The sequence below is a fragment of the Myotis yumanensis genome, unplaced genomic scaffold, assembly GCF_028538775.1.
Source record: "Myotis yumanensis isolate MYYU_CA2020_CCGP unplaced genomic scaffold, mMyoYum1.0.hap1 SCAF_12, whole genome shotgun sequence".
NCBI lineage: Eukaryota > Metazoa > Chordata > Mammalia > Chiroptera > Vespertilionidae > Myotis > Myotis yumanensis.
In genome coordinates this window covers 3,956,393-3,983,225 of record NW_027223763.1, presented here as the reverse complement: position 1 = coordinate 3,983,225, position 26,833 = coordinate 3,956,393, and the positions used below count along the sequence as shown (strand labels likewise).

Here is a 26,833-nt window from a genome sequence, read left to right as displayed (position 1 = left end):
TCAGTTTTAACGTGGACAGTTTCATTCTGGAAAAATGAAGAAGTTCTGGAGATGGATGGTGGTGGTGATTGCACAGTACTATGAATGCATTTAATGCCATTGAACTGTACTTTAACCACTTAAAAGTGGTTAACATGGTCGTTTTTATTTTATCTATATTTTACCACAGTAGAACATTTTAATTTTAAAATTTATTTTTAACATTTTAACTCATTAGATCTCAAAAAATAAAAATTAGCAAGGAGGAGTAGCAAGAGCTCACTCAGATGGTAGGACGGTGTGTCTCACTTTGGAGATACTGTCCGCACTGGAGAGCAGTCAGCTTCTCTAGCAAAGCAGAGGGCGTATTCCCTGCTCACTCCCACTCCCAGTAACTTCACCCCCGGGCACATATGCAGTGGTCGGCAAACCGCGGCTTGCGAGCCATATGCGGCTCTTTGGCCCCTTGAGTGTGGCTCTTCCGCAAAATACCGGCTCTTCCACAAAATACCGAATTCTGCACATGGGCCACGAAGTTTCAATCGCACTGTACATGCGCGCCCGCACGTGGCATTTTGTGGAAGAGCCACACTCAAGGGGCCAAAGAGCCGCATGTGGCTCGCGAGCCGTGGTTTGCTGACCAGGTCCTAGAGGATCTCTCACGCAAGGACACAGGAGACAAGTTCAAGATAGCTTGTTTGCAACAACATTTGTAATGGAGGAAAAATGGAAACAATCTAAATGGTTATACACAGGAGAAAGGATACATAATTTCTGGTTTATTCAGATAGTGGAATGCTGGAGCAAAGGCAACTGAAATATGGCTACATATGTGGACTTAGATAAACCTCAAAACAAAACAAAACAAAACAAAAACATACTCAAATTACAGAAGGATACATAGAGCTTGGTTCCATTTATATACTGTTTAAAAGTACCTGATTTTTATACACATAAGAGCAATCACTAAAAAACACACACACAACGAATATAGCCAGAAAGCTAATTGGTAAATGAAACTGGAATCCTAACAATTTTTCAAATAACCCACAATAAGACATAAAAGGGAAACAGGTGACAATACAGACAGGGGACAAACAGAAAACAAACAGTAAATGGGTAGCCCTAAGTCAAACCAAATCAATAATTACATTAAATGCAACTGATCTAAGCACACCAATCAAAAGGCAGAGATTGTCCGATTGGATTTCTTAAAATTCTTAGTTAAAATTTTAAAACAATAACAACAAAAACACAAGCAAACAAAGCCTCTGGGCCCAGATGTCTTCACTAGCAAATTCTACAAAACGTTTAGGGAAGTAGTAAGACCAGTGCATCTTCCAGTAAATGGAAGAGAAGGCAATACCTCTTACCTCACTTTATGAGGCCAGTATTACCCTGACACCAAGCCAGACAGATAAATTACAAGTAAACTATAGACCAAGATCCCTCATAAATGCAAAAACGCTCAACAAAATATTAGCAAATCGAATCTAGCTAAAAGGGTAAAATGCAATGAAAGGGATCGTCATCATGATTCAGTAGGGTTTGTTATGGGAAAGAAAGACTGATTCAACATTTGAAAATCAATCAATGTAATCAATCAGTGTAATTCACCACACGAACAGACTAAAAAAATAAAATGCTTATCATCATCTTAATAAATATGGAGAAAGCATTTGACAAATGCTTTTCATTCACGATAAAAATTCTCAACTGATTAGGAACAGAAGGAGTATTCCTTAACTTGATAAAGGATGTCTACAAAAAATGTACAAGGGATGTCATGCATAATGGTAAAAGAATGAATGCCATCCCCCTGAGATCAGGAACATTTCAAGGATGTCCACTCTCACCACAGACAAGAAATAAGTATAAAAAAACATGCAAATTGGAAAGGAAGAACTAAAACTATCTCTATTAGTAGATGACATAATTGTCAACATAGCAAAATCTCAAGAAATCTACCCCCAAAAGCCACTAGAAGTAATAAGTGAGTTTAACAAAGTTTTGTGTTTTTTTTTTAGTTTAACAAAGTTTAAGGATAAAAGTTTAATATAAAAGATCAATATCTATATACCAGCAATGAACAATTGAAAATCAAAATTTTAAAAGAATTCCATTTACAATAGTAGAAAAAACATAAAAATTTAGGTCTATAGCTAACAAAATATATTCTGGATCTTTATCCTGAAAACTACAAAACAATGGTGAAAGGAATAACAGAAAATGAAAATAAATACAGAGATACATAATGTCGATTGATTGGATGACTTGCAATTGTTAAGATAAGTTTCCCCCAAACTGATCTATAGATTCAACACAATTTCAATCAAAATCTCAGTAAGATTTTTGTAGATATCAACAAGCTAATGTTTTGCTAAGATAAGGGAGCTTAAATAGCCAAACAATTTTGATAAAGAATAAAGTTGGGGGACTTATCCTACCTAATTTTAAGATTTACTATAAATCTACAGTAATCAAGACACCATGGTGTTGGTGAAAGATAGGCATATATGTCGATGGAGAGAACAGAAATAGACCTGCACATATGTGACTGATTTTTTTGACAAAAGTACAAAGGCAATTCTATGCAGAAAGGCTCATCCCATTTATAATTAGTGCAGAAACAATAGGATATTCTCATGAAAAGTAAATTCATTTGACCCATACTACACACCTTATGCAAAAGTGAACACGAAATGGATTAGTGCCAACAAAATTCCAGGCATTGTGCTAGGTGGTAGGGAGAGCAATGATAAAGGCAAGCACGGTGTGTCTCAGTAGAGGTTTTATCGTAATAGATAAGACAGATAATAAACAAATAATTAAATGGTGACGTGAAAGCAGTGGTGATAAACATTAAGATGATGAAGTCCAGGGTGATAGTAGAACATATAACAGCAGACTTGAAGGGGTTTGAGTGATGTGCCCCAAGAAATAAGTGGGTTGCCCAACGCTGGTCAACCAGTAAAAGAGGGAGAAACAGAACCTTGTCTTCCTACCCAGACATTCTGTGGTCTTTGGAGCAAACTTTAACATACCTTATATTTGGGCCAATGACCCTGATTTCACTACTTATACTCAGGAGAGAACCAGCTAGAATGCAGATGAATAAACATACGAGATTTTAAAATATACATATTCAGAACACAAGTATCACTAAAATTGGGTCAGTGAAGCCATCCGTGTTCCTGAAGGCTGATGACATATCCTTGACTTTTACCAGCAAAGTTAAAACAGTCAACCCACCCAGGCTGGGCCACAAAGAGATGTGCTGGCAAGTGTTAGCCCTGCCTCAGGAGAGCACAGTAACAGCAACCAACCCACTGCCTGCTTTCCTACAGGGGTTGAAACATTTTGTCTGAAAATAATCATCTTCCATGTTGCAATTTTGCCAAATTCTTTTGTTTTCCCATAATCTAGGAATTATTCTAATTTGGCATCACTCAGTTCTAAAGAAGTCTCCTACGGACCTTCCATATGCCAAACGCTAGAGATACAGGAACAAATAAAACTCAGACTCTGTTCCTCAGGAATTCACAGTCCGGTAATGAAGTCATTAACAAATGAAGAACTGCACTTGATTATCGGCCAGTTATTGACCCTGCATGCTGACACAAGGGATCCAGAGAAGTCACAATGGGTTTTACTTCTTTAAAATATATATATTTTTTATTGATTTCAGAGAGGAAGGGAGAGGGAGAGAGAGATAGAAACATCAATGATGAGAGAGAATCATTGATCGGCTGCACACCCCATACTGGGGATGGAGCCCACAACCCAGGCATATACCCTGACTGGGAATCCAACCGTGACCTGGGTCATAGGTGGATGCTCAACCACCGAGTCATACCAGCCAGGCGGATTTTACTTCTTTATTTCCCTTTCTCAGTGCCTATCTGCCTTCGTAACTTCAAGTTAGGCATAAAACGCTTGACATGACTCTCCATTAAAATCCAACTCCTTGGTATCATACTTGCCTCCAACAAGGTGTATTTAGAAGCCCCTAAGCCTTGCTTCTTTTCTGGGGTTTTGTTTGCTCATTTCTAAGATCCACCTCAAAGGCTCAGTGTGTTCCTGCACTAGGACTCCTCTTGCCTTGAAATATCTATACCTAGCTACTACCATGGAAAAAACGTTAAGCATCCCACGAAGCCCTCTTGCAATAACGTCAGTCTTGACTCAACAGGCACGGAAGCAAAGGTGGTCCTGCGGTATTTCCTGCTTCCTCAGAGTCCCAGAGTGAGTAATGTGTAAGAGGACGCCATGCTGGTTTTCCACTGGGAGCGTCACCCCCCCCCCCCCCAGCTGTGTCGGTAGGCAACCCCAGCTGTGTTGCTAGGCAACCCCAGCTGTGTCGCTAGGCAACCCCAGGTGTGTTGTTAGCCCATCCTCCAGCAAACCGATGACGGTGCAGGAACTCAGACCTGGGACTCCCTGCAAACAGGGGGCACTGACATTTGTTGTCCTTTGTCCTCCAGCCTCCCTTTGGGTGCCATTTCAAAGAGCTCAGTTCCCAATATTCCCAAACCAATGGCCACGCCTGGGAGGGCTGCCAGGGGCAGGCTCTTCGTGAGCCAGCACTGCTGGGTGCTGTCTTGGGAGAGCCACGTCATCCTCTCTCAGTTTTCAAGCGGCCGCCAGCCGGACGCCTCGGGCCCCATCCGAGCCTCAAGAGCCCGTTAGCATCATGGACCAACCTGGACCAAATCACGCCTGGGGGGCGGGGCCGCGACCTGTCCTTCCAGACCCGACGGCGGCCCCGCGCCTTGGGCCCGCCCCCGCCCCCCGCGGCCCCGCCCCCCACTTCCGGCCGGACCGCGGTCACGTGGCCCGACTGGTCCCTCAGACGCGACGCGGCTTCTCTCGCGTCGAGTGTCCCGTCTTCCCTTCCGCCGGAAGTGGGGCAGCTTTCCCTTTCCGGCTACGGGTCCCCAAGCGGAGGGGGAGGCCGGACCGGGAGCCGAGCGGCGGCGGGGGCGGTAATGGCGGAGCTGGTGCAGGGGCAGAGCGCTCCGGTGGGGATGAAGGCCGAGGGCTTCGTGGACGCCCTGCACCGGGTCCGGCAGGTACGCGCGCGGCCGGCTGGCGGGAGCAGGGGAGCCCGAGGCGGGGCCGGCCCGAGCCCGATGGGAGGAGGGGGTCGGCCTGGGGGCGGGAGGCAGCCCGGCTGACGCCTCAGTCGGGGTTGGCGGTTCCTTGGGGCTTCTGCAGCCCGAGGAGCCCGGGCATGAGGCGCCTCCGCGAGGCCCAGGCCCGGCCCGTCGGGCGGGTCTCCCAGGGGCCGGCAGCCGCTGGGGAAGGGGCTGCCCCGGACGCCTGCCCCATCGCGTGGGGCGGGAGCTGGACCTTCGGGGCTGCCAGCGCGGGGTTCTGAGGCTCGCGATTGGGGAGCTCACGGTGAGGACCCGGGTATGGACAGGAGGCGCTGTCTCAGGCCCAGTAGCTTCTATACTTGGAAAACGTCGTCTTGGGACTTTGTCTAACTCAGAAGTACTTTGTTTTGGAGGGTCCTCTTGGAGAGGGAGCAGGAGAATGTTAAGTGGATGTGGGTGGTCCGTAAGAGGTAGAAATCCCTTCTGGGCCATAGTCTCTCCACTCTCGGGGAGAAGGTGATGTGGACGCATTCCAGCCAAGAAACTTGCCCATCTGACAGTGAGGTGCATTTTGTCAGAGTTAAATAAACTGACTTTAAGAGGTTACATGCTTCCCTGGAGAATGAATATCGGGCCTGCCATATGGGGCTTCAGGCATGGGACTTCGAATGGAACACATCCTTGTATTGTGGGTAAACCTTACAAGGTAGCGCTAACACCTACACTTCTGCTGTGCTCATCGTCTCTTCCTCTTGAATTGTAGGCATCCTGACTGACAGTGTAAAAGTTGGGCTGTAACTAATTACTGCTTGATTCCTAACAGAAAGCCACAGGACTCATTGTATTAGAAGATCCACTCGGTCGCTTGAAGATGTGGTCTTTACATCTCTTTCCAGTATTCCAGGGAAGGGAGCCCTCCCCGTGTCCCAGATACTGACTTTTCATTTTAATACTGATGCTCCTGTAGACATTATGTTGGATCCCAGAACCTTGCAAACCTATTGGTTCCACCTAAAATTTTATCTGATGACCTGTTACTTACTGCCTAGGCACCAACCAGTACAGTAGTGAGTATCCATCATATTTAGACTTCAGAGCCAACCAGTGGCGGTAATGGATGAACATGCCATCCCGCTCCCCTTCCACCTCTCTGCGTGCCAGCGTGTTAACATGCTCTCCTCTCCAGCACAAGGTCCTGAACCTTGTTTCTCACTGGCTGCTAATATGTAATGGCTTTCACTCAGTGCTGATGTGTGACAGTCACCTTGTTGGCCTCCTGTACCCAGGAAGAATTATAGTCACTACCCTAAAGAGCTCAGATCCTCAGTGTGCAGAAGGCCTATCTAGTTGAACGTAAAATGAATTTTGAACCATTGAGAACACTTTCTGCTTCTCTTGAGCCAGTAGTTGAGCTCATATTCTTGGACAACCTACTCAGGAGGGAGGGAGACCCTCTGTTACATGCTGACCTAATGTGGATTGTTGGAGCAGTGGTTGTACTACTAGCAGAGGAACTTCATTGGAAATGTTCCCAGCTCTGAAATGCACCATTGACTGGAGCAGTAATAAGCCCAATGAAGACACTGCTGTAAGTGTATTATGTCTGAATATTAACTGCTGGAGGTCGATACTATCTCCAAGGATTTGATGGCCTTTAAAAACTAAAGAAAAAAAAACAGGTTTGTGGGTAATTTTAGATTTACATTGGGCGAGAATGGCATGTTGGAAGTCTAAAATATTGTATGCTTATAGTAAAACTTACCTGAAAGGATCTCATGTTACTTGGGCATCTGGATGATGGTGGTTCTACTTCTCTGTAGTGTATACACAGCGATTTTCCCCCAGCAGTAACTGGAAGTAAAAACTGTATTTATTTAAATGATTGCAAAGCTTTCTCCCTCTTATGTGCCCTCATAAACACCAGCAATAGTCTATAAGGCCCTCGTCAGTTTGTCAGAGAGCAGAAAGCTCTATGGTGCTCAGTTTATCTAGAAGATGATAATAGCATATGAGTTGATCCTGCTGAGATTTGAATCTGCAGTTTCTATTAAGTCTGGGTATTTAGGGTTCAGTACCCAATCTACTCAACTTGCCTGCTAGCATCTAGAAGCCTCCTTGTGCTTTTGCTTACTTAATATATGATGTTTCTGACTCAAAGTCCAGTGTGCTGAATGCTCAGTCAGTATCAGTTATACTTCAGTGTTTGGCACAAATGGGTAATCCAGCCATTCTGTAGGGAAGTACACAAGTGTGGAAATATGATCTGATTCAGTCCCAAAGATGAATATCGAATACTGCTGGGTATTAAAAAAAACCATCATGTTCCGTTCTCCTGTCATTGGCAGGTTAGCAAAAATGAAGTGCTATTTTTTCAACTTGTTTAGAGAGGGCAGGATCCTAATAAGGGTGGGGTGTGGACTCAAAGCCAAAATAGGTTATCCAGTTCTGTAGCTACGCTGCACCTCTACCCTGTCTGTCTAGGTCAGTGATGGTGAACCTATGACACGCGTGTCAGAGGTGACACGTGAACTTGATTTTTCTTTGTTAAATGGCATTTAAAAATATAAAATAAATATAAAAATATAAGTCTTTGTTTTACTATGGTTTCAAATATCAAAAAATTTCTATATGTGGGGAGTAAGAGATCAACCGAAGGACTTGTATGCATGCATATAAGCATAACTAATGGACATAAGACACTGGGGGGTAAGGGAGGGTAGGGGTTTGTCAAGGGCGGGGGGGGAAAAAGGACACTTATGTAATACCCTTTGTAATACTTTAAGCGAAAAAAAAAAAAAAATTTCTATATGTGACACGGCACCAGAGTTAAGTTAGGGTTTTTCAAAATGCTGACATGCCGAGCTCAAAAGGTTCACCATCACTGCTCTAGGTTATAAGGGGACCTCATGAAGATTATGGATGAGGAGATAAAAATCTGTTTTACCTTGTTTTCTAAACATATAAAATCTTTCCAGAAAGCCCACTGCTGGTTTAGGAGCATCCGTCATCAAGTGACTGCACATTTGCATGTTAACAAGACAGTGCGAAATCACAGTGTATGACAGACTCCCAGCAGCATTCCACAAGCTCCACCAACTGTCTGCCGGTCATCAACTACTAGTAAATAGAAGAAAGGATCTGGCCAAACTGCTAATGTTTTTTAGGACTTGAAGGTTCTATTTTGATCTAGACCCAGTCAGTGCCTCTGTATTGAGTAACTCCAGAGTATTCTATCCACATGAATACAGTGTAATTGGTACCTCAGGGATTTGAGCATTATGTTGATTCTGCACCCAAATGATTGTGATCAAGCCATTGTAGAATCAATAGAGAGTAACATTAGAACCTATTCTTTACCAGCACTTAAAAAAAAAATACATTGATTAGTGAGGGGCCTCCAGAGAATGCCTCCCAGGGCTGCTGGCTCACACTTTGAGCCTGGGCAGTAGGTGATTTGGCGTGAGTGCTGTACACAAGCACCAGGTCTGCTTCAGGGAATGTGCATCCACCATGACAAGGAAAAGCCTCTGTTCGTTGGTGTTGGGTACTCCCTGAGACACCCTGCCTTAACATACGACGTTCCTGACTCAAAGTCAAGTGGCTGCCTGTTCAGTCGGTTTCAGTTATACTCCACTGAGACCATCTCTTACATGTTCAGTGCTTCAGTATCTCAAGTCATTTCACTAAGGACTTACTCCTGCATGCGCGTTCGTTTTAGCTTCCTCAGACACTTGAAGAAAACCAGTGTCTACAGGAAATCTATGGGCTGCTTCTGTATCTTTGATAGGATCCAGCAGCGTACCCTGCAAAGAGCGAGCCCTTGTTGAAGAATTGGCGAAGGGACTGAGTCCTTTTGGGTCACCACACTAATGCAAGCACTGAACCTCATGTTTGGTATTGAAAGGTAGACTCTAAGTGAATAGTATGTGTGCCTCTAAGGCTTTTCTCATTTTCATCTGAGACTATCTTTAAAATTTTTTAAAAATATATATATTTTTATTGATTTCAGAGGGAAGGGATGACTCTCTGAAGTCCCAATTATTTGTAGATTCAGATTTACCTTGACCAGAATTCTTAAACCCATGGCCCACGGGCTGGGGAAGGCTCCCAGTGGGCCTGCAGGCATGCCTTGTTTGACTCACACAGTGCCAGCACTTAGAAACCAGAATGATTTCACATAAAAAAATGGAGATTCCTAGCTTCCGCACTGCTCCCGCATTTTGCTGTGGCAGGACTGTATTCGGCAGGACTGGGGGCCTCTGCCCCTTTGCACAGGCGTTGACTCTGGTTGCCTTCATTCCCACCACTTTGCTCATGTTTTCCACTGCCCATTGGGGTGCCTATCCACAGCCTTTATTTTTCTTATCCTTTTTCAATTGTGAGCCCATCATTTCTAGGTTTTATTTGAAGTTTATAATGGAAAAAACTGGGAGGAGAGTTGGGCAATCTAAGGCTCCTGCAAGTAGCTGCGTGACCTTAGAGTAGGTTAGTCTTTCCCAACATTTGATTTACAGGCTGTTACTGTGTCTTCCATGGGGAATACAGGGTTAAATAAAGGTGAATTGGCTTCTTTACTACAAGACTTCTTAGAGCCTTTAATATGCTTATGTGCACTAAGGCCTACATGTCCTGAAGTTAAATCACTTCATACCCTCTTTTCATAAAACCAAATTCCATTCTGTGGGTCAAACTTAGGAAATGTTGACCTAAATAATCTCAGTGGTCCCTTCAAGGCCATGAGCTGGATTTGAAAAAAAAAAAAAAAAAAAATTGGCCATATTATTTTGGCTCTTTTGCTTTATAATACGTTATACAGCAGGTCCTCAAATAACGTCTTTTCGTTCAATATTGTTTTGTTATAATGTTGATGAGATGTCATAGGAATTTTACTCTTATTTATGTCAATTAGCACAGTAAAATTAGTTTCTTTATATGTTATTTCCCTGCGGTTCCAAGAACCTTTTTATGACGTTAAGTGAGGACTTACTGTATTGGGTGTCTGTTCAAACTTTCCTCTCCCTAGCTTTTCTGTGCAATCCTTTTACCCTTAAGAACTGTCTCCCTTGAAAATGTTTTGCATTTTGAGTTTCGTTGTAAAGACACTTGGGAAAGAATAGCCAATATTTCTATTGGAGGCACTTTTATCTTAATACCAGATGAGAACAAATCACTTGCAAGACTGAGTGGTGTTAATGGGAGTAGTGATGTGATTCACATTACCTGCCATTTATTTGAGTATCTGCTGAGTCCAAGGCTGCTCGCTGGATGCTGGGACAGTGCAAAGATAAATAAGACAACTTTGCAGCTGACTTTATCTTACTGTGGATTAAATTCTCACAACAACCAGGTGTGATATTCAGGACAAGGGTTATATCTCTCATTTTATATTTGAAAATAAGCCAAAGGGAAACAAAGCAGTTTTCTCAGAGGCACACAAGTAATATATCCATTGTTCTCGGACCAGGTCTTGTACATTCTAAGGAGAATTTTGGTTCCTTCGCAGAGGTAGTTGCATAGTTTTCATTTCAGTGAGACATCAGCAGAATCATTGAACAAAGCATTGAAAGGATGCTGGTGGAATTAGATGGAATGGAGGGGAGAGAACTACCGGACATGCCATTTTTAGGGTCTTTGGTGGGGGAATCCCAGCTGGAACAGTATTTCGGCTTGCAGCCTCAGCTGGTCATCTTAGCATTTTTCCTACAGATGGGTTTCTCCATGTGCACTTTAAATTTAGCAAATGTTTTGTTTGTTTTTTGTTAATCCTTGCCCAAGGATATTTTTCCATTGATTTTTAGGGAGAGTGGAAGAAAGAGGGAAAGACAGAGAGAAATATCGATGTGAGAGAAACACATCGATTGGTTGTCTCCTGCGTGAGCCCTGACCAGGGCCTGGGCTGAGGAGGAGCCTGCAGCCAAGGTATAATATGCCCTTGACTGGAATCAAACCTGGGACCCTTTGATCCGCAAGCCAAGGCTCTATCCACTGAGCCAAACCAGCTAGGGCAAATTTAGCAAATGTTTAATGAGAACCAAGCATTTTGCCATGCATTAGGGAAGCTGTTCTTTAACTTTGGTAACATGGACCTTTTATTTTTTTAAGATATATTTTATTGATTTTTTTTTTTTTTTTTTTTAAAGAAGGAGAGGGGTAGAAACATTGATGAGAGAAACACTTTGGTCAGCTGCCTCCTGTACTCCCCTCACTGGGGATCCAGGCCAAAACCCAGGCATGTGCCCTGACCGGGTATCGAACCGGCGGCCTCTTGGTTCATGGGTTGCAACCATGAACCACATCGGCCGGGCAGAACATGGACCTTTTAAAGACTCTTGAAAACTTTGAACTCCTCAGAAATATGTATTGGTTTTGTATATAAATTCAGGAATTTATCAAGCTGAGCCCTGGAGCTCCCAGTGAAGGACTCTTTGTCCCAGGGTTACTGAGGTGATTGAGAAGGTCCACTCTTCAGAGAGTTCCTTGTGAGGAGACAGTGGAACCAGTAACTTTCTCGGTGAGATTCTGCTATTTAGAGCTAGGTTATCAAGTGCTTTGCAATCACAGATAAGGGGGTATTTAATTCTCCCCAAATGGGGTGGCACGAAGTTGTCAGGAAAAGGTACTAAGAAGAGCTGATATCTTACTTGATTGGTATATAGAATTCCTTGTTTTGGCAATGCCAGTAAATAGGGCAGAACCAGCCGGGGCCCCATCTCTGCCAACACTTCTGCTACCATTTGTTGAGCTTGTGTTATGCTCGGTGCCAGGCACAGCTTTCATAGATGTTCTCTCATCTGATAGTCACAAAATTCCCAGGTGGTAAAGTCGTGAAGTGGTTATTAAGAGCTTGGCTTCAGACTATATGAGCTCAAGTTCTGGTTATGCCACCTACTAGCTTAGTCACTGGACAAGTTATCTACCTTCTTTAAGCCTAAGTTTCCTTATGTGTAAAATGGAGATCATTGATGTTAGTAATAATTTTTTAAAATAGCTAATATTAGAAGTTAGGAGGTTACCCTTAGGGGAGGTGGGGTTGTGTAGTGACTGAAGGGGGCCTGAGGCAGGCTTCTGGGGCCCTGGTGATGTTCTGTTTCTTGACCTGGATGCTAGTTGCACAGGCATTTTCATTAGCGAAAATTCAGTGAGCTATAAACGCATCCGTGTAGTTTTCTGGAGCATTATTCTTCAATTAAAGGTTAAAATAGCAAACGGTCTTGTTCCTTACCATGTGCCTGGCATTGTTCTACATTGTTACCCTGTTATCCCCGTGGATACAGTTCCAGGCAGGCCCCAAACCCCGCAGTAATGAGAAGAGTAGCTACTTTATAAGGTCACTGTGAAGGTTAAATGAGGGCAACAGCAGGCTTTTAGTGCAGTACATTTGATAGAGTGCCGTCTTCACTGTGACCCACCAGGTAGTGGGATGCAGAACTAGGACTTGCCCCTGTGCACTGACTCCAGCCCCTGCCCTCTGAACTTCTCTTAGCCCCCGGCTCGGCCGTGGGGAGCAGAGACTCTCAGTCCAGCCCGTGCATTCTCCAGGTCCGGAGCAAGGCCACTCTGGGAACTGTAGAGCAGGGGTTTCGGGGGGTAATTTGGGTTCCTGCTCCCTGGGTGGTGTGAGCTTCCACCTCTACTTGTTGGATCCCTGAAAATCATCAGTAGCTGTATTGATAGCATGGGCATCGTATGTGGAAGACTTGGTGGTGCCCGACGGCTTTGCCCGTTTCCATTTCATATAAAGTTCTAATCAGTGTAAAGTTGTGGACACAGTCACAGCTTCCTATTTGGGTTTATAGGATGAGCTTTGATTACAAAACCTGTCAACAGAGAAATTTAGTTCTAAAGGTGTGCACTGGGAATAATTAATTGCCATGTTTGTGAACTTCAGTAATTTGTGTCCTATCTTTGTGATTTTTGCCCTAGCAGTGAACCTTCAATATTCTGTTAATATTTTAAAATCATTTTAAAATTTGGATTTGTTTGAAATATTTTTCAAAAAGGAAGCTAAATCATTGTCATAAATGAAAAACTTTGCTATGTATTGAAGGTAACTGTAAAAAATATATATATTCATCCATGCACCTTTCAAAATCACCTGTGTACCCCTCTGTGGAACACACTGGTTTAGTTCGTCCCTGCATTTCACAGGTGTGTACACCGAGGAGCAAGGCATTGAGGGTCTTGCCCAGGGTCATGCACTGGGAGATCTGGCTGGAAAACCTAACTCCTGACTGACTCCTGGGCCAGTGCTCCCTTCCTTCGTATTTCCGCTGGCTGCCAGCAGTGGAGGTTAAATTAAGTCTCTCACGTTTATATTTCATCTTTTTCTGTGCTTAAAACAGCGCAGGTAGTGAGATAACCCATTCTCTTCCCCACCTACCCTCCAAAGCAGGAAAAGTAATGGAAGTGGTAGAAAATTGGTAGCAGAGTCCCCTCAAGGTCATGCTTTCAGATAAGAACTGAAGTGGCCTTGGTTTTGTAGGAATATTCTGGCTTCGGTGGCTCTTGTTTTCTGGCCGATGCCATTAACTGAGAATGTACCCTACTTTCCTTAGCAGCTGCTGTTCAGAATGATCAGTTGCGACGTGAGGAATTGCTTGAGGTCTGTGTACTGTGAACCACTAGGTTTAAGTCCTTGAGAAATGAAATATGTTTAAGAAAGTATTAGGTGGAGGAAGAGAGGTAGCTTAGTGCTGTGGTTATAGACTTGAGTCAGGCATGCCTGGGCTTAAGTACCATTTCTGCTACTTACAAGATGCATGATTTTTGACAGGTCACTCAGCTTCTCTGAGCCTCACTTTTCCTTATCTTAAAAGTGGAAATAGTGCCCTAGACCAGTGGTTCTCAACCTTCCTAATGCCGCGACCCTTTAATACAGTTCCTCATGTTGTGGTGACCACCAACCATAACAGTATTTTCGTTGCTACTTCATAACTGTAACTTTGCTACTGTTATGAATCGTAATGTAAATATCTGATATGCAGGATGTATTTTCATTGTTACAAATTGAACATAATGAAAGCATAGTGATTAATCACAAAAACAATATGTAATTATATATGTGTTTTCCGATGGTCTTAGGCGACCCCTGTGAAAGGGTTGTTCGACCCCCAAAGGGGTCGCAACCCACAGGTTGAGACCGCTGCCCTAGACTGTTTGGCTCAGTAGATAGAGCGTCTGCCTGCGGACCAAAGGGTCCCAGGTTCGAGTCCCGTCAGGGGCACATGCCTGGGTTGCAGGCTCAGTCCAACGTGCAGGAGGCAGCCAATCAATGATTCCCTCTCATCATTGATGTTTCTATCTCTCTCTTTCTCTCCCTTCCTCTCTGAAATCAATAAAAATATATATTTTTTAAAAATGGAAATAATAACACCAGCCTCCTAGAGAATCATTGTAAGGAATAAATGAGATAGCATGTTTGTTTTTTTTTTTAATATATTTTATTGATTTTTTACAGAGAGGAAGGGAGAGAGACAGAGAGTTAGAAACATCGATGTGAGAGACATCAATCAGCTGCCTCCTGCACATCCCCCATCGGGGATGTGCCCGCAACCCAGGTACATGCCTTTGACCGGAATCGAACCCGGGACCCTTCAGTCCGCAGGCCGACGCTCCATCCACTGAGCCAAACCGGTTTCGGCGAGATAGCATGTTTAAAATGTTCCTAGAGTATCTAGCACATAGTGAGCACTCATTAAATTTCAACTGGTTATTTTAGTAGATATTTCATATTTCCTAGAATAAAGTTACATTTATATGAAGAAACGAACACGTTGAATTTTATGGTATATTGTAATATACAATGAAATATCAATGTAAATTGTGATGCAATTGTATATTTTAATGTTAAACTTGTATCTAACATTTGTTTAGCCAAAGTTTAAATGCAGTCTATATGACTTTAGAGCTACACTTCTTAACCATTATTACAAATTTCCCTAGTTATAGATGCCTGAAGCAAACATGACTTAAGAACAAATCTGGCCTGGCCAGATAGTTCAGTAGGTTAGAGCGTTGCACGAACAGGCCAAGGTTGCAGGTTCAATCCCTGGTCAGGGCACATGCAAAATCAACCAATGAATGCACAAATAAGTGGAACAACAAATCAATGTCTGTCTCTCCCTCCTTCTCTCCCTCTCTCTGTCCCTCCGTCCCTCCTCCCTCTCTCTCTAAAAAAATTAAATTAAAAATAAAAATAAAATAGTGGATTAAAAAAACATTTGAAAGTCTCAGTCACAAATTTGGAAGGACACTTACTGCTATAATCAATATTAGGAACAGGAAACTATTGTAACACGTTTACCATATTGGCTGTGGGAGGAAAATAAGGAAGGCCGAGGACTCAGGAATAGCATTTAGCTAGGTTGGCAGGAAGGAAAAAGATTTGGAAGATGAGGTTTCAGCAGAAGAGAGCAGGGAGAATGCCTGATGGGTAGAGTGCACATTTTGAGGCCCCGTCTTTGAGAGTGAGGTCACATGCACACTGTTGAGGGACTCCACTGATAGTCATACCCTTTTCTTTTGTGTTTTGGGGTAATCATGTCTTCTGAGAATGTTTTGGTCGGTCTTTTAAAAAACAACTAGAGCAGTCTTTTTTTTTTTCTTACATATTTTTATTGATTTCAGAGAGGAAGGGAGACGGAGAGATAGAAACATCAATGATGACAGAGAATCATTGATTGGCTGCCTCCTGCACGCCCCCTACTGGGGATTGAGCCTGCAACCCAAGCACATGCCCTTGGCAGGAATCGAACCTGGGACCCTTCAAGTCCGCAGACCAACGCTCTATCCACTGAGCCAAACCAGCTAGGGCAACTAGGCCAATTTTGAAAACCGTTATATTAGCCAGTTTATTGTGGCAGACGAGAGGGTCTCTGTGGACACAAGCTCTAGCGTGTTCTCACCTTTTCACCCACCTGCTTTACCAGCTGAGTCCTTACAGCTAACTTTTGCATCTTAAGTAGCCAACCTCTGCAAGCTTATCCAAAACAAATAAGGGAGCAAGCTGGCAAGTAGATGATAGAATGCTGTTAGGCAGGATGTATATGGCCTTTTGTTTAAGGGCAAATGGCCACTTGCCAGTAGAGGCTTGTTTGGATATAGAAGGTGGAGTTTCTATCGGCTGCCTATCTTTAGTATTTGAGATTGTCAAACTTTTTCTTTAAAGGTCCAGATAGTATGGCTTTGCACACTATATGGTCTCTGCAACTCCTTACCGATAACAAATGGGTGTAGCTCTGTTCTAATAAAGCTTTCCTTACAAAAGCAGGTGGTTCACCAACCATAGTTTGCCCTGGTTTAGAATACCTCCTATTAGAACACGTAATGGTGTTCCTATTCTTGTCCACTTAGAATCTATTTGTCTTGGCCAAGAGGATCTTTTAAAAACAAATTAGCACATTACTTCCCTTAGAAAGCCTTGTAGTTGCTTCTGGTCACCCTTCCTATAAAATCCAAGCCCCTTACCAGGATCAGTAAAGCCCTGTGTGAGCTGGCTCTTGCCCACTTCTTAGAACACATCTAATTCCTTCTACTCCAGTGACATTGACGTCTTTCTTTTAGGCTTATACCTACCAAACTTGCTCCTGCCTCAGGCCTTTGTACAAGCTGTTTCTTCTTCCTGGACAGCTCTTCCTCAGATTTTTGTGTAGCCAGCTGCTACTCATCATTTAGGTCTCAGGTTACACGTCACCTCCTAGTGTCCTGCCCTGATCGCCCTATATAAAGTAGCTCTCCCAAGCACTCTATATGTCATTGTCTTTATTGGCATCATGCTTATTGCCACCTGAAATGCTCAGTTTACTATGTACCCGTGACTCCCCACCGACTGTGACTCCAGGGAACAGGGGCTTGGTTATTCTTGTTCGCCACAGGAACCTTGGTGCCTGGAACAGCCTAGCACATAGTAGGCAATCACCATTTGTTGGGTGATTTGCCTTGTTTTACAGCCCTGGTATTTGTGAAGTGCTTTTCAGTGTACAAAGCTCTTTTGTGTTCAGAGTATGTTGTTATCTTTTCAAAAACTGTGAAGCAGATGGTATTATACCCGAGGATCTTAAGCAGAGAAGAAACGGACTTGCCCAATATCACAGAACCAGTAAATGGAAGGGACAAGCCCTAACCCCAGGACATTTAAGTCTTGCCTGGGGTTTTCCCGATTGTGTTTAGTTGTTTGTTTAAGGTAATTTATCTTTATGTTGGTCCTGGAAGGTCTCACACTTCTGGGCACATTGGGACAAGTTCAGAATTTCCACTGAAGACTTTGCTCTCTGAGACAGGTGTGCTAGGCTTAATTCAGGGCGTAACATCAAGAGCAACTGCTATAGACATTCCTTTGATTAAATCAAAGAGTTGATTTATTGTGAAGATCACAATAATTTCCTAATGAGAACAAAGTAGATAAGTAAGGAGTCTATGTAGCATTTGTTTCGGGGGAAATTTTTTAATAGCTATGTTCTGTTCTTTAACTGATGATAAATAAAATGTTAAAAGTTGAAACAGGTCTCAGATTATCTTACTTTCTCAAGCGCAGGAATCTTATAATAGTCTGGACAGTCATCCCCCGCTGTCCAGACATTTCCAACAAAGAGCAGTCTATTGCCTTATATCTGTAGATTGCATCATCACTTTTATAGATGTTACAGTTAATAGGATGGATATATTCCTAAAGCGTTGTCATTGAGCAAACATGGCCTTTTAAATATTGTTGGGGAATTCGTTTCTTAAAGGAATCCTGTGATAAAACCTTTTGAGCAAAGTTTTTCTCATTTTTGGCCTGCTTTTTTTCTTCAAATGCAGTATGCCTCTATTTTAAGTGATGGCTTAGAAATACTAATTGCTTGTAAAAGACACACTTTTGGTACTATTTTATTTCTAAAGACACATTATTATTAAGACCAAAAGAAAACTCAGCTAACAGTGAAAAGTGTTTATACTACCATGACATTGCCTCAAATTAATGTAGGTTGGGGCGGGGGGTGGGGGGGCGGGGAGACAGTGAAAAAACAGCCCTCTAAAGAGGTCTCCTCTTTCTCCCTCGAATAGAGCCGTGATTTGTTCCTGAATATTTAAATCTGCTTCTTCTGTAGATTGCTGCTAAAATTGATTCAATTCCTCACTTGAATAATTCCACACCTCTAGTGGACCCCTCCGTGTATGGATATGGAGTACAAAAACGGGCCCTGGATGATGGAGGTAAGTTGCTGTCAGTGTCTTTGCCTTTCAGGTGGTAGTGAACCTGTCAGCGCCGTTTGTGTCAGCCATTTCCTTAACAGCTCTCTCCGGCACCGCTCTGAAGAGGAATGGCTGAGGGGAAGTATTTAGGATGATTTTTCTCAGCAATTCTCCAGCATTTGAGTTCTTATTTGCCTTGATAATACAGGAATCTTTTTAGCTGGGCTCTCAGGGAAAGACTTGGCCTTTGAGCATCAGCTTGGAAGTAATTTGACAGACTGGATAGTTTTGCTGGATTCAGCCCTCCGTTCTTCCAGTGCACATGTAAGAATTGAAGTTTCCACTTTTCTCCAAAGAAAAGCTAAGTTTTGGTGCAGAGCTTTGAGGAAGCCGTGGCTGTATCTTGACCTTAAGACCTCTGTTCTATCTGCTGGTTTTTCATCATTCCCATTTATGACAAGTTCTTTCTAGAAACATTTATTTTTCTTTCATTCATTCATTCATTTGTTATTTTGCTGGTTTGTTTATATATTCAACTCCACGCCCCCAAAATTTGAAACCAATTAGCAGTGCCTATCACCAGGACCCTGGCAGAGAATCTACCAAATGTGCTTCTGTAGAGAACTTGGCCTTCCTTTATCTGATTTGGTCTTCCATAAAGTAGGCCTATAACAGGGATTGTGAAATATACTAGATGGTACGTGAATGTTCACATAGTGGTGGGCCAGTGTCTTCTCCTTCTGCCCTGTCAGTCTGCATATGCATCCAACCATGTATGCGTGTACATATTTCTATGATACGTTAAGTGAAAAAAATCAAGGTGTGCAACAGTATGTATTATGTAATCCCTTTTTCTAAAAAAAAAATGCATGTTTTTATATACATAGGAAAAATGTAATTTGGCTTGATTGATTGATTGATTTTTCTCTGGTCTCCTTGGGATTCTAAAAGAGGAGATCGCCATTATTTTTTAGACTAGAGGCCCAGCGCACGAAATTGTGCGCAGGTAGGGTCCCTAGGCCTGGCCTGTGATCAGGGCCATCTTTCGCCCGCTCACCAGTCCCCAGTCCCGCCCCGCCACCACCCACCCCGGTTCCCCGTTCGCCATCCTGTGATCAGAGCCTGTGGGCCGGGTGGGGAGGGACCACGAGGTGGTCAATGCACCTCATAGCGACTGGTCAAGCAATCATTCTGGTTGTTGCGCCGTTATGGTCGCTGGGCTTTTGTTATATAGGATGTGGGAACCTTTTTGGAATAATTGTATAGATTCACACTAATTGTGAAAATTTTAAGGGGATATCATTTGGGTGTAAAAGTTCTTCTCTGTTTAAAACAACGGTTTATGTTTATGGTCACACACATAAAAAGTCTACTCCAGGCCATTGGAACTACGGTGACCATTTAAACTGCTGCTTCCAAATAGTACCCCATGATCTTCTTTTATTTGACTGGTGTTAGTGATTTCTTAGACCAAATATGACTAATGGTATTATCTGCATTTTGCCTTAGCAAAAAGCTTTTTACCTTTTTAGGGCAATTATGCTTCTGCTTCTCCTATGAGACATCAATAGGAAAGTAGAACTAAGTTGTCTGGCACTGAACACGTATCTTGTTAATGGACAGAGCCTCCCTGGCTCACCATTTCCAGAAACTAAGATCAATACATTTCACAACTCTCGGCCTTGTTTTCACCCACTGTGTGGAGTCGAGTTGCAGTGGGAACTGCACCCAGTGACGAGTATTCACTGTGTTCTTTGCCTGGGAACACCCAAATGTTTGCAAATGTAACCATTGGCATTTCGCAGATATTTTTCTCCCATTTATCCTTTGAAACCCATTTGAAAGAAATTAGCAAAAGGTTTGGAACTTAATGATAAAGAGACCTAGGAAGCAAGCAGCTGTAGTTAGTGAGTCACCAGCAAGTGCAGGGTCTCCCTTGAAAGTTCAGTTCATTATCATATTGTTTATTTTCACATTTTACACAGGACCTTCATTTTCTCCCCTTTGCCCTCCTCCACCCAGCTCCCTCACCTCCCTTTTGAGAACCATGATTTTTTGCATGTCTGCCTTTTGGGGACTAAATCCTTGTAATCAGAAAATGAACACAATTTCTCTCTTTCCTTCTTCTAAATAGTAAGCAATCTTTATAGTAGGAAAGAACCAAGAGAGAACCTTTTGGCACCATGTCCGGCCTCTGGCATCTCTGGATGCCTGTGTCTTACACAACAGATGTATTCGGAGAACAAGAAATGTCCCTCAGGCTTTTTGCATTCTGCATTACAGTTTGATGAAGTCAATCCTCTTCTTGTGAGCACCGTTTCAATAACAGAATCACGGGAATTGTTTTCCTCCACGTTGGTCCCCACATATAGAGTTTGAGATTTGCTGTTGATCTTAGCGAGAACCCTGGGCAGTGGGGCCTGCCTCAGCCTCTGTTGTCAGCTGTCTTCTGATGGGGATAGGTCACTAGGCCAGTTCTGTTCTGAATAAATATGTGAATAAACAGATCCTGTCAAGGAAAGTGTTTGTGTTTGCCCCACAGCTTTCTGGGGGCACAGTCTTGCTGTTTATGAGCTGAAAGGTTAGAAAAGCAGAGACAAACAACAGGCAGGAATCCCACCACTTTTTCTTTGCAATAAAGATTTCCAAAGGCTGCAGTGTTTTGTTTGGTTTGGCCTAGGGGGTTTTTTTGACAGAAGTTCACCAGAACACTTTTAGCAATGTGAACTTTCTAACTTTCCTGTGAGTTGGAGTTCTTTAACCTTCAGGAGGTTAAAGTTCAGTCCGCTAGACGTTTCTGGGGGTGTTACTTAGGTCTGTTTGAAAGTATTTCAGCTTTGAAGTTGACCACAAAGAACCTTAACCCAGCGTTTATTCAGGACACTGAGGTATACAGACAGGTGTATGAACAGGAGGATTGGAACAAGTGCTAGGCAAGAAAGCCAGGGCCAGGTTTATTCCTGGTGCAGATGGGATTGGCGTGAGTGGTGTTCCTGCAGTTTGAGCCGCCCGTGAGACTGCCCATCAGCAGCCGCCTGGAACCCGCAGGAAGAGTTTAGAGCTCAGCCTTCAGAGCCTTTCTTGGCGCCCTGCCCTCCAGCTTTGGGTCACATAACTTTAATTGGTAGCATCTCCAGTCTTGGCACCCACGCCTTCTAACCATCTTTGAGGTGTAGAATCTCCAATTCGGGAATCTCCCTGCTGGTGTTGGGTGTGGCACCCTTTCCGTCCAGTCCTTTCTTCCTGCCACTACTGGAGCCAGTCTGACCAGTTTCTGCCTCTTCTGTAAGGCCTGGGGCAGGTTCCAATACCAGGGAGGTCCAGCCTAACCTGGCCGTCACCTCCCTGCCCTTCTGTCTCTCCCCCATTCACAGCCTAATCATCTGTTCTCTTTGCTCTCCCAGAAACATGTCCTCCATCCCAGCTCTTACCTGGCTGATTCCTACTCAGCCCATAGGTCTCAAAATTGACAGGTAAGACTTCCTCCTAGCAGCCTGTCCTCATCCTCATCTTCTGACTTGCTTCAGTGCCCGGCTCAGGTGCCACGCAGCCTCTTTATCTTCTCTTGTCTCCTGTTCTCCTTCCTCCTCCTTTCCCTCTCTTCTTCCCTTTTCCCTACAGTTCCCTCACCAGTCCTCTCATTCTGCTCTGAACTTCTAAGGTTCATTTGTCCCTTAGGGTACATGTCATCTCCTGCTTTATTCTGCAGATCCCAGGTGTCCCTCTCCGGCCAGATCCTACATGCCCCCACTCACCATAGAGGCGTTCCCTATTTCTAGCCTGCCTTACAGCGGGAGGGAATAGATGCTCAATGCTTAATTCTCCTTTGTCTCCTGTGATTTGCATTTAGAAAATTTTCTGAAAAGTAAGCTCCACATGTAAGAGAACAGCATTAGCGAAGTGTTTTAAAACTGTGAATTTCAGTTTAATCTAAATCAGGACCTGGTCTCTGCCCCACCTGCTCAGCCCTGCCATGAGCTTGGAAGCAGCCATGGCCACACGTAAACAAATGCGGTGGCTGAGCTCCAGGACCTCCTTGTTTACAGAAATAGGCAGCTGGCCCTCAGGCTCAGTTTGCCAACCTCTGATCTCAAACCAGCCTTGTCAAATGATTAACTCTAACTCTTTCTTAATCTGCAGTTAGAGAGGTGTACAGAGGGCTCCCCCCACCCCTGATTTCCTTAAACAAGTCTCCCTGTCTCAGGTTCCGCTGTCTAACTGCCTTGCTGAGAAGACGAGTGATTTCTAATGTTTAGCCCAGAGCTGGCTGACAGATGGCAAAGCCGCTCTTGCCATCGTCCCCTCCGTCTTTCCAGGGGCAGTGGGAGCATCTTCTCCAGGTTTCTACCCCGGGAGAGTCTGAGGTAATTATGGCCTCTTGAGCATTTTACTTGAATCAGACAAACCTCACTGTCCCTGCCCTCTCTGTAAAATGCGACACCGCAATCAGAACTGCGGTGAATGCAGCACTGTTTCTGCCATTGCCGGGGGCGGGGAGCGTGCACAAGCAACTTTGAAACGTGCCTGCCTTTTCTGCCAAAGGCCGCTCTGAGATGGGTGCAAGTACCTTCTTAGTAGTCCCCCACCTCCTGCTCCTGTCTCCATGATGTTTCTGTGGGTGACGGAAGAAGAATTTTTGGGTGTACTATCAAATGAAGTATTTACAGGAAAATTGGAATAGAATTTTTTTTTTTCTTTTTAAAAAATCCATTTTGCCCTAGCCCAATGGTAGGCAAACTGCGGCTCGGCAAACCGCGGCTCGCAAGCCACATGTGACTCTTTGGCCCCTTGAGTGTGGCTCTTCCACAAAATACCGACATCTGTGCATGGGCCACGAAGTTTCAGTCGCACTGTACGTGCTCGCCAGCACGTGGTATTTTGTGGAAGAGCCACACTCAAGGGGTCAAAGAGCCGCATGTGGCTCACGGGCTGCGGTTTGCCGACCACGGCCCTAGCCTGTTTGGCTCAGTGGATAGAGTGTCAGCCTGTGGACTGAAGGGTCCCAGGTTCGATTCCCATCAAGGGCACATGCCCAGGTTGCGGGCTCGATCCCCAGTGGGGAGCATGCAGGAGGCAGCCGATCAATGATTCTCTCTCATTGATGTTTCTATCTCTCCCTCACCCTCTCTGAAATCAATAAAAAAGAATACTTTTTTAAAAATTCTGCACATTGACATAGAGGTAAAAAGAAAACGACTGAAACATTTAGATGAAAAAAAATATTTTTATAAAAAGTGTATTTTTTATTTATTTCAGAGAAGAAGAGAGAGAGAAACATCAATGATAGAGAATCATTGATCAGTTGCCTCATGCACACCCCCTACTGGGGATGGAGCCCGCAACCTGGGCAGGTGCCCTGACCGGGAATCAAACCGTGACCTCTTGGTTCATAGGTTGATGCTCAACTACTGATCCATACCAGCAGGGCAAATGAAAGATTCCTTACAATTAAATGCACAGTTTTATATATTTATCTTACATGTCAGTGAGAAATCACCAACTATTATGAAATGACAAATTACATTTAAAAAACAAAAAGGTCTCATAAAAAATATATCCACGGATGAAAAGTACTGTACTCTGTTATGTTTTTTTAAAATATATTTTATTGAGTTTTTACAGAGAGGAAGGGAGAGGGATAGAGAATTAGAAACATTGATCAGCTGCCTCCTACACACCCCCTGCTAGGGATGTGCCCGTAACAAGGTACATGCCCTTGACTGGAATCAAACCTGGGACCCTTCAGTCTGCAGGCCGACACTCTATCCACTGAGCCAAACCAGTTAGGGCAGTGATTCTCAACCTTCTGGCCCTTTAAATTCAGTTCCTCATGTTGTGGTGACCCCCAACCATAAAATTATTTTCGTTGCTACTTCATAACTGTAATGTTACTACTGTTATGAATCGTAATGTAAATATCTGATACGCAGGATGGTCTTAGGCAACCCCTGTGAAAAGGCCGTTCGACCGCCAAAGGGGTCGTGACCCGCAGGTTGAGAACTGCTGAGTTAGGGCAGAAGTACTGTACTCTTGATGCTGTCACTTTCTCCTCTTCTGTGTTACAGCACGTTGTTTCCTCGGATAAATGCATCTCCATACTCATTCCTCAGTTACCCGTTTTCAAAGTCTTCATCTACTCCAGGGCTATATTCATGTGGCCACCAGGCAAGCCAGGACCCCTGCATAGTCCAGTCCAGAATTCCCTTTACCACCACTGGCATCCAGTGATGTGCCTTAAGAAGTCGCTGGGGGCTTGCTCCTGCAGACTTATTTTAATCCTGATCAGAAATCTGGGAGGTGGGACAGCTGAGTTCTAATCCCAGCTCTGCTACTTAATTAGCTGTGGGCCTGAGGTGACCATTTCACCTCTCACGGCCGCAGGGTCCTCATCTTGTGCTGGGACCCCGAAGTCCTACTGGAGGCGCCCCACTAGCCTGGCCTCCACCCACCTGGAATAGAAGGTTTCTGTGGCCCTTTCCGAGTGGTGTTTGGTTTTTTTTTCCAGCACTTGTGGCATAGAGCAAAGACAAAGAGAGGAAGAACGATTTCTAAAATTCCAGACTTTCAAGGAGGGCAGCAGTGAGAGCCAAAGTTCTTGCTGCCAGTGGGCAAGGGGTACCCAGACTGCCTGTAGCCCACACCACCCAGGCAGGAGCCCGCAAGTACCAGAGTCTCTGCTTTGGAAAGAGAGAAAAATGAATCTCAGAGATGTTGGCACTTCCCCTCAGTGGAGGGTAATGATGGATGCTGCAGGGAGAAAGAGCCAGGACTGAAACTCAGTTCCTGGGAGGTGGGGAGGTGTAGGGGGAGGGGCAGATTGGCCTTTTATGAAGTAGATAAAGTAAACCAAGCCCTAGCTCTCAAGCAGTAGTCTTTCGCCTGGGTGAATGAAGACCCACCAGGGGTTCGGTGGGCCTGGTAGTTTATAGCAACCCTTCTCCAGCTCTTCCTTCTGTGCACACTCTCCCCTAAAGTGGAGCTCTCTGAGACTTGTGTCTGTGCTGGAGACGTGCCCTTTTCACCTGGGGTATAAACTCCTCAAACACCTCAAAGGGTGGGGAATCCCAAGGTAACAAAGCATGAGAGTCTTGTTAAGAAGTTCAGGCCCGCCCTACCAGTTTGGCTCAGTGGATAGAGCGTCGGCCTGCGGACTGAAGGGTCCCAGGTTCGATTCCAGTCAAGGGCATGTACCTTGGTTGCGGGCACATCCCCAGTAGGGGATGTACAGGAGGCAGCTGATTGATGTTTCTCTCTCATCCGATGTTTCTAACTCTCTATCCCTCGCCCTTCCTCTCTAAAAAATCAATAAAATATATATTTTTTTTTTTAAAAGAAGAAAGAAATACAAGCCCTAGTCGATATGGCTCAGTGGATAGAGCATCAGCCTTCGGGCTGAAGGGTCCCAGGTTTGATTCCGGTCAAGGTCACATGTCTAGGGTGCAGGCTCGATCCCCAATAGAAGGCAGCTGATCAGTGATTCTCATCATTGATGTTTCTATTTCTCTCTCCCTGTCCCTTCTCTGAAATCAGTTTTCAAAAAAAGAAAAATATGGTAGTGACAGGATTGGATTTTGATTTTATCCATGTAACTCGTGGCAAAGGCTCATGCAGTCACCTCCCCTTTCATCCATCCATTCATTTTAGGATTATAATTCAGAAGTAAGTGGTCATCATGTCGATGTATATTAACACATATGTGTAATGGGAAAGGAATTGGGAGTTTTTCTTGGCAAAGTATGATCTTACTGGTTGGTCTGACAATTGGCTTAGCCAACTAGGTCAAATAGTAGACATTTTCCACAAAAATGAATGATCTAGACCTGTTTGCAATTATTAATCTAAGGGGAAATTTTAGATGTCAAATTAAAAGGAGATTTATAGTTTTTTCAAAATCCTTTTAGAAAGTATGTGACCCAGAGTGGCTTTCTACCCTGGCTGAGTGTTAGAACCACCTGAAGAGCTTGTTTGTTTGTTTGTACATCTGGTAAAACTCCTTTTTTTTTTAACTTAAAATTTTTATTGTTTAAAGTATTACATGAATCTCCTTTTTCCCCCATTGATCTCTCCCCAGCCGCTCCCATCCCCCAGCACATGCCCTCACCCCCCTACTGTCTGTGTCCATTGGTTATGCTCATATGCAGCACCTGAGGAGCTTGTAAAACCACATCAGCCTCTCTAGAAAATGTATAAAACGAAACACACATTTACATTTTCGGTCCACAGTTCTACTCCTGGGCATTTATTCCTGAGAAGAGAAAACTTATATTTACACAAAAACCTATCCACAAATCTTCATAATAGCCCCACACTGAAAACAGCCCAGATGTCCTTCAACAGGTGATGGTTAACAAACTGGTCCACCCACTACTACTCGGCAGGAAAAAGGAACAAACTGGTGATACACATAGAGCTTGGCCGCATCTGCAGGGAGTTGTGCCAAGTGGAAAAGCCAACCCAAATGGTTCATACTGCATGAGCTCATTTATATAACCCTTAGGAATGAAGAGACGAGTGATTGCCAGGTTTAGAGATGGAGTGCTGGGGGCCCCTGTATAGATTAAGAATCAGTTAATCTATTCGGT

At 43.9% G+C, this 26,833-nt stretch overlaps 1 protein-coding gene across 2 annotated transcripts in view; it reads left to right on the top strand.

The window, feature by feature from the left end:
* Positions 1-4,914: 4,914 nt before the first annotated feature.
* Positions 4,915-26,833, top strand: part of FUBP3 (far upstream element binding protein 3) — a 54,557-nt gene continuing 32,638 nt past the window's right edge. For both annotated transcript variants that reach the window (XM_070430440.1, XM_070430439.1), the window contains exons 1-2: positions 4,915-5,051; positions 18,167-18,272. In XM_070430440.1, the coding sequence (XP_070286541.1) occupies positions 4,968-5,051; positions 18,167-18,272 (190 nt within the window). In that variant the 5' untranslated portion in view covers positions 4,915-4,967. The remainder of the gene's footprint in view (positions 5,052-18,166; positions 18,273-26,833) is intronic.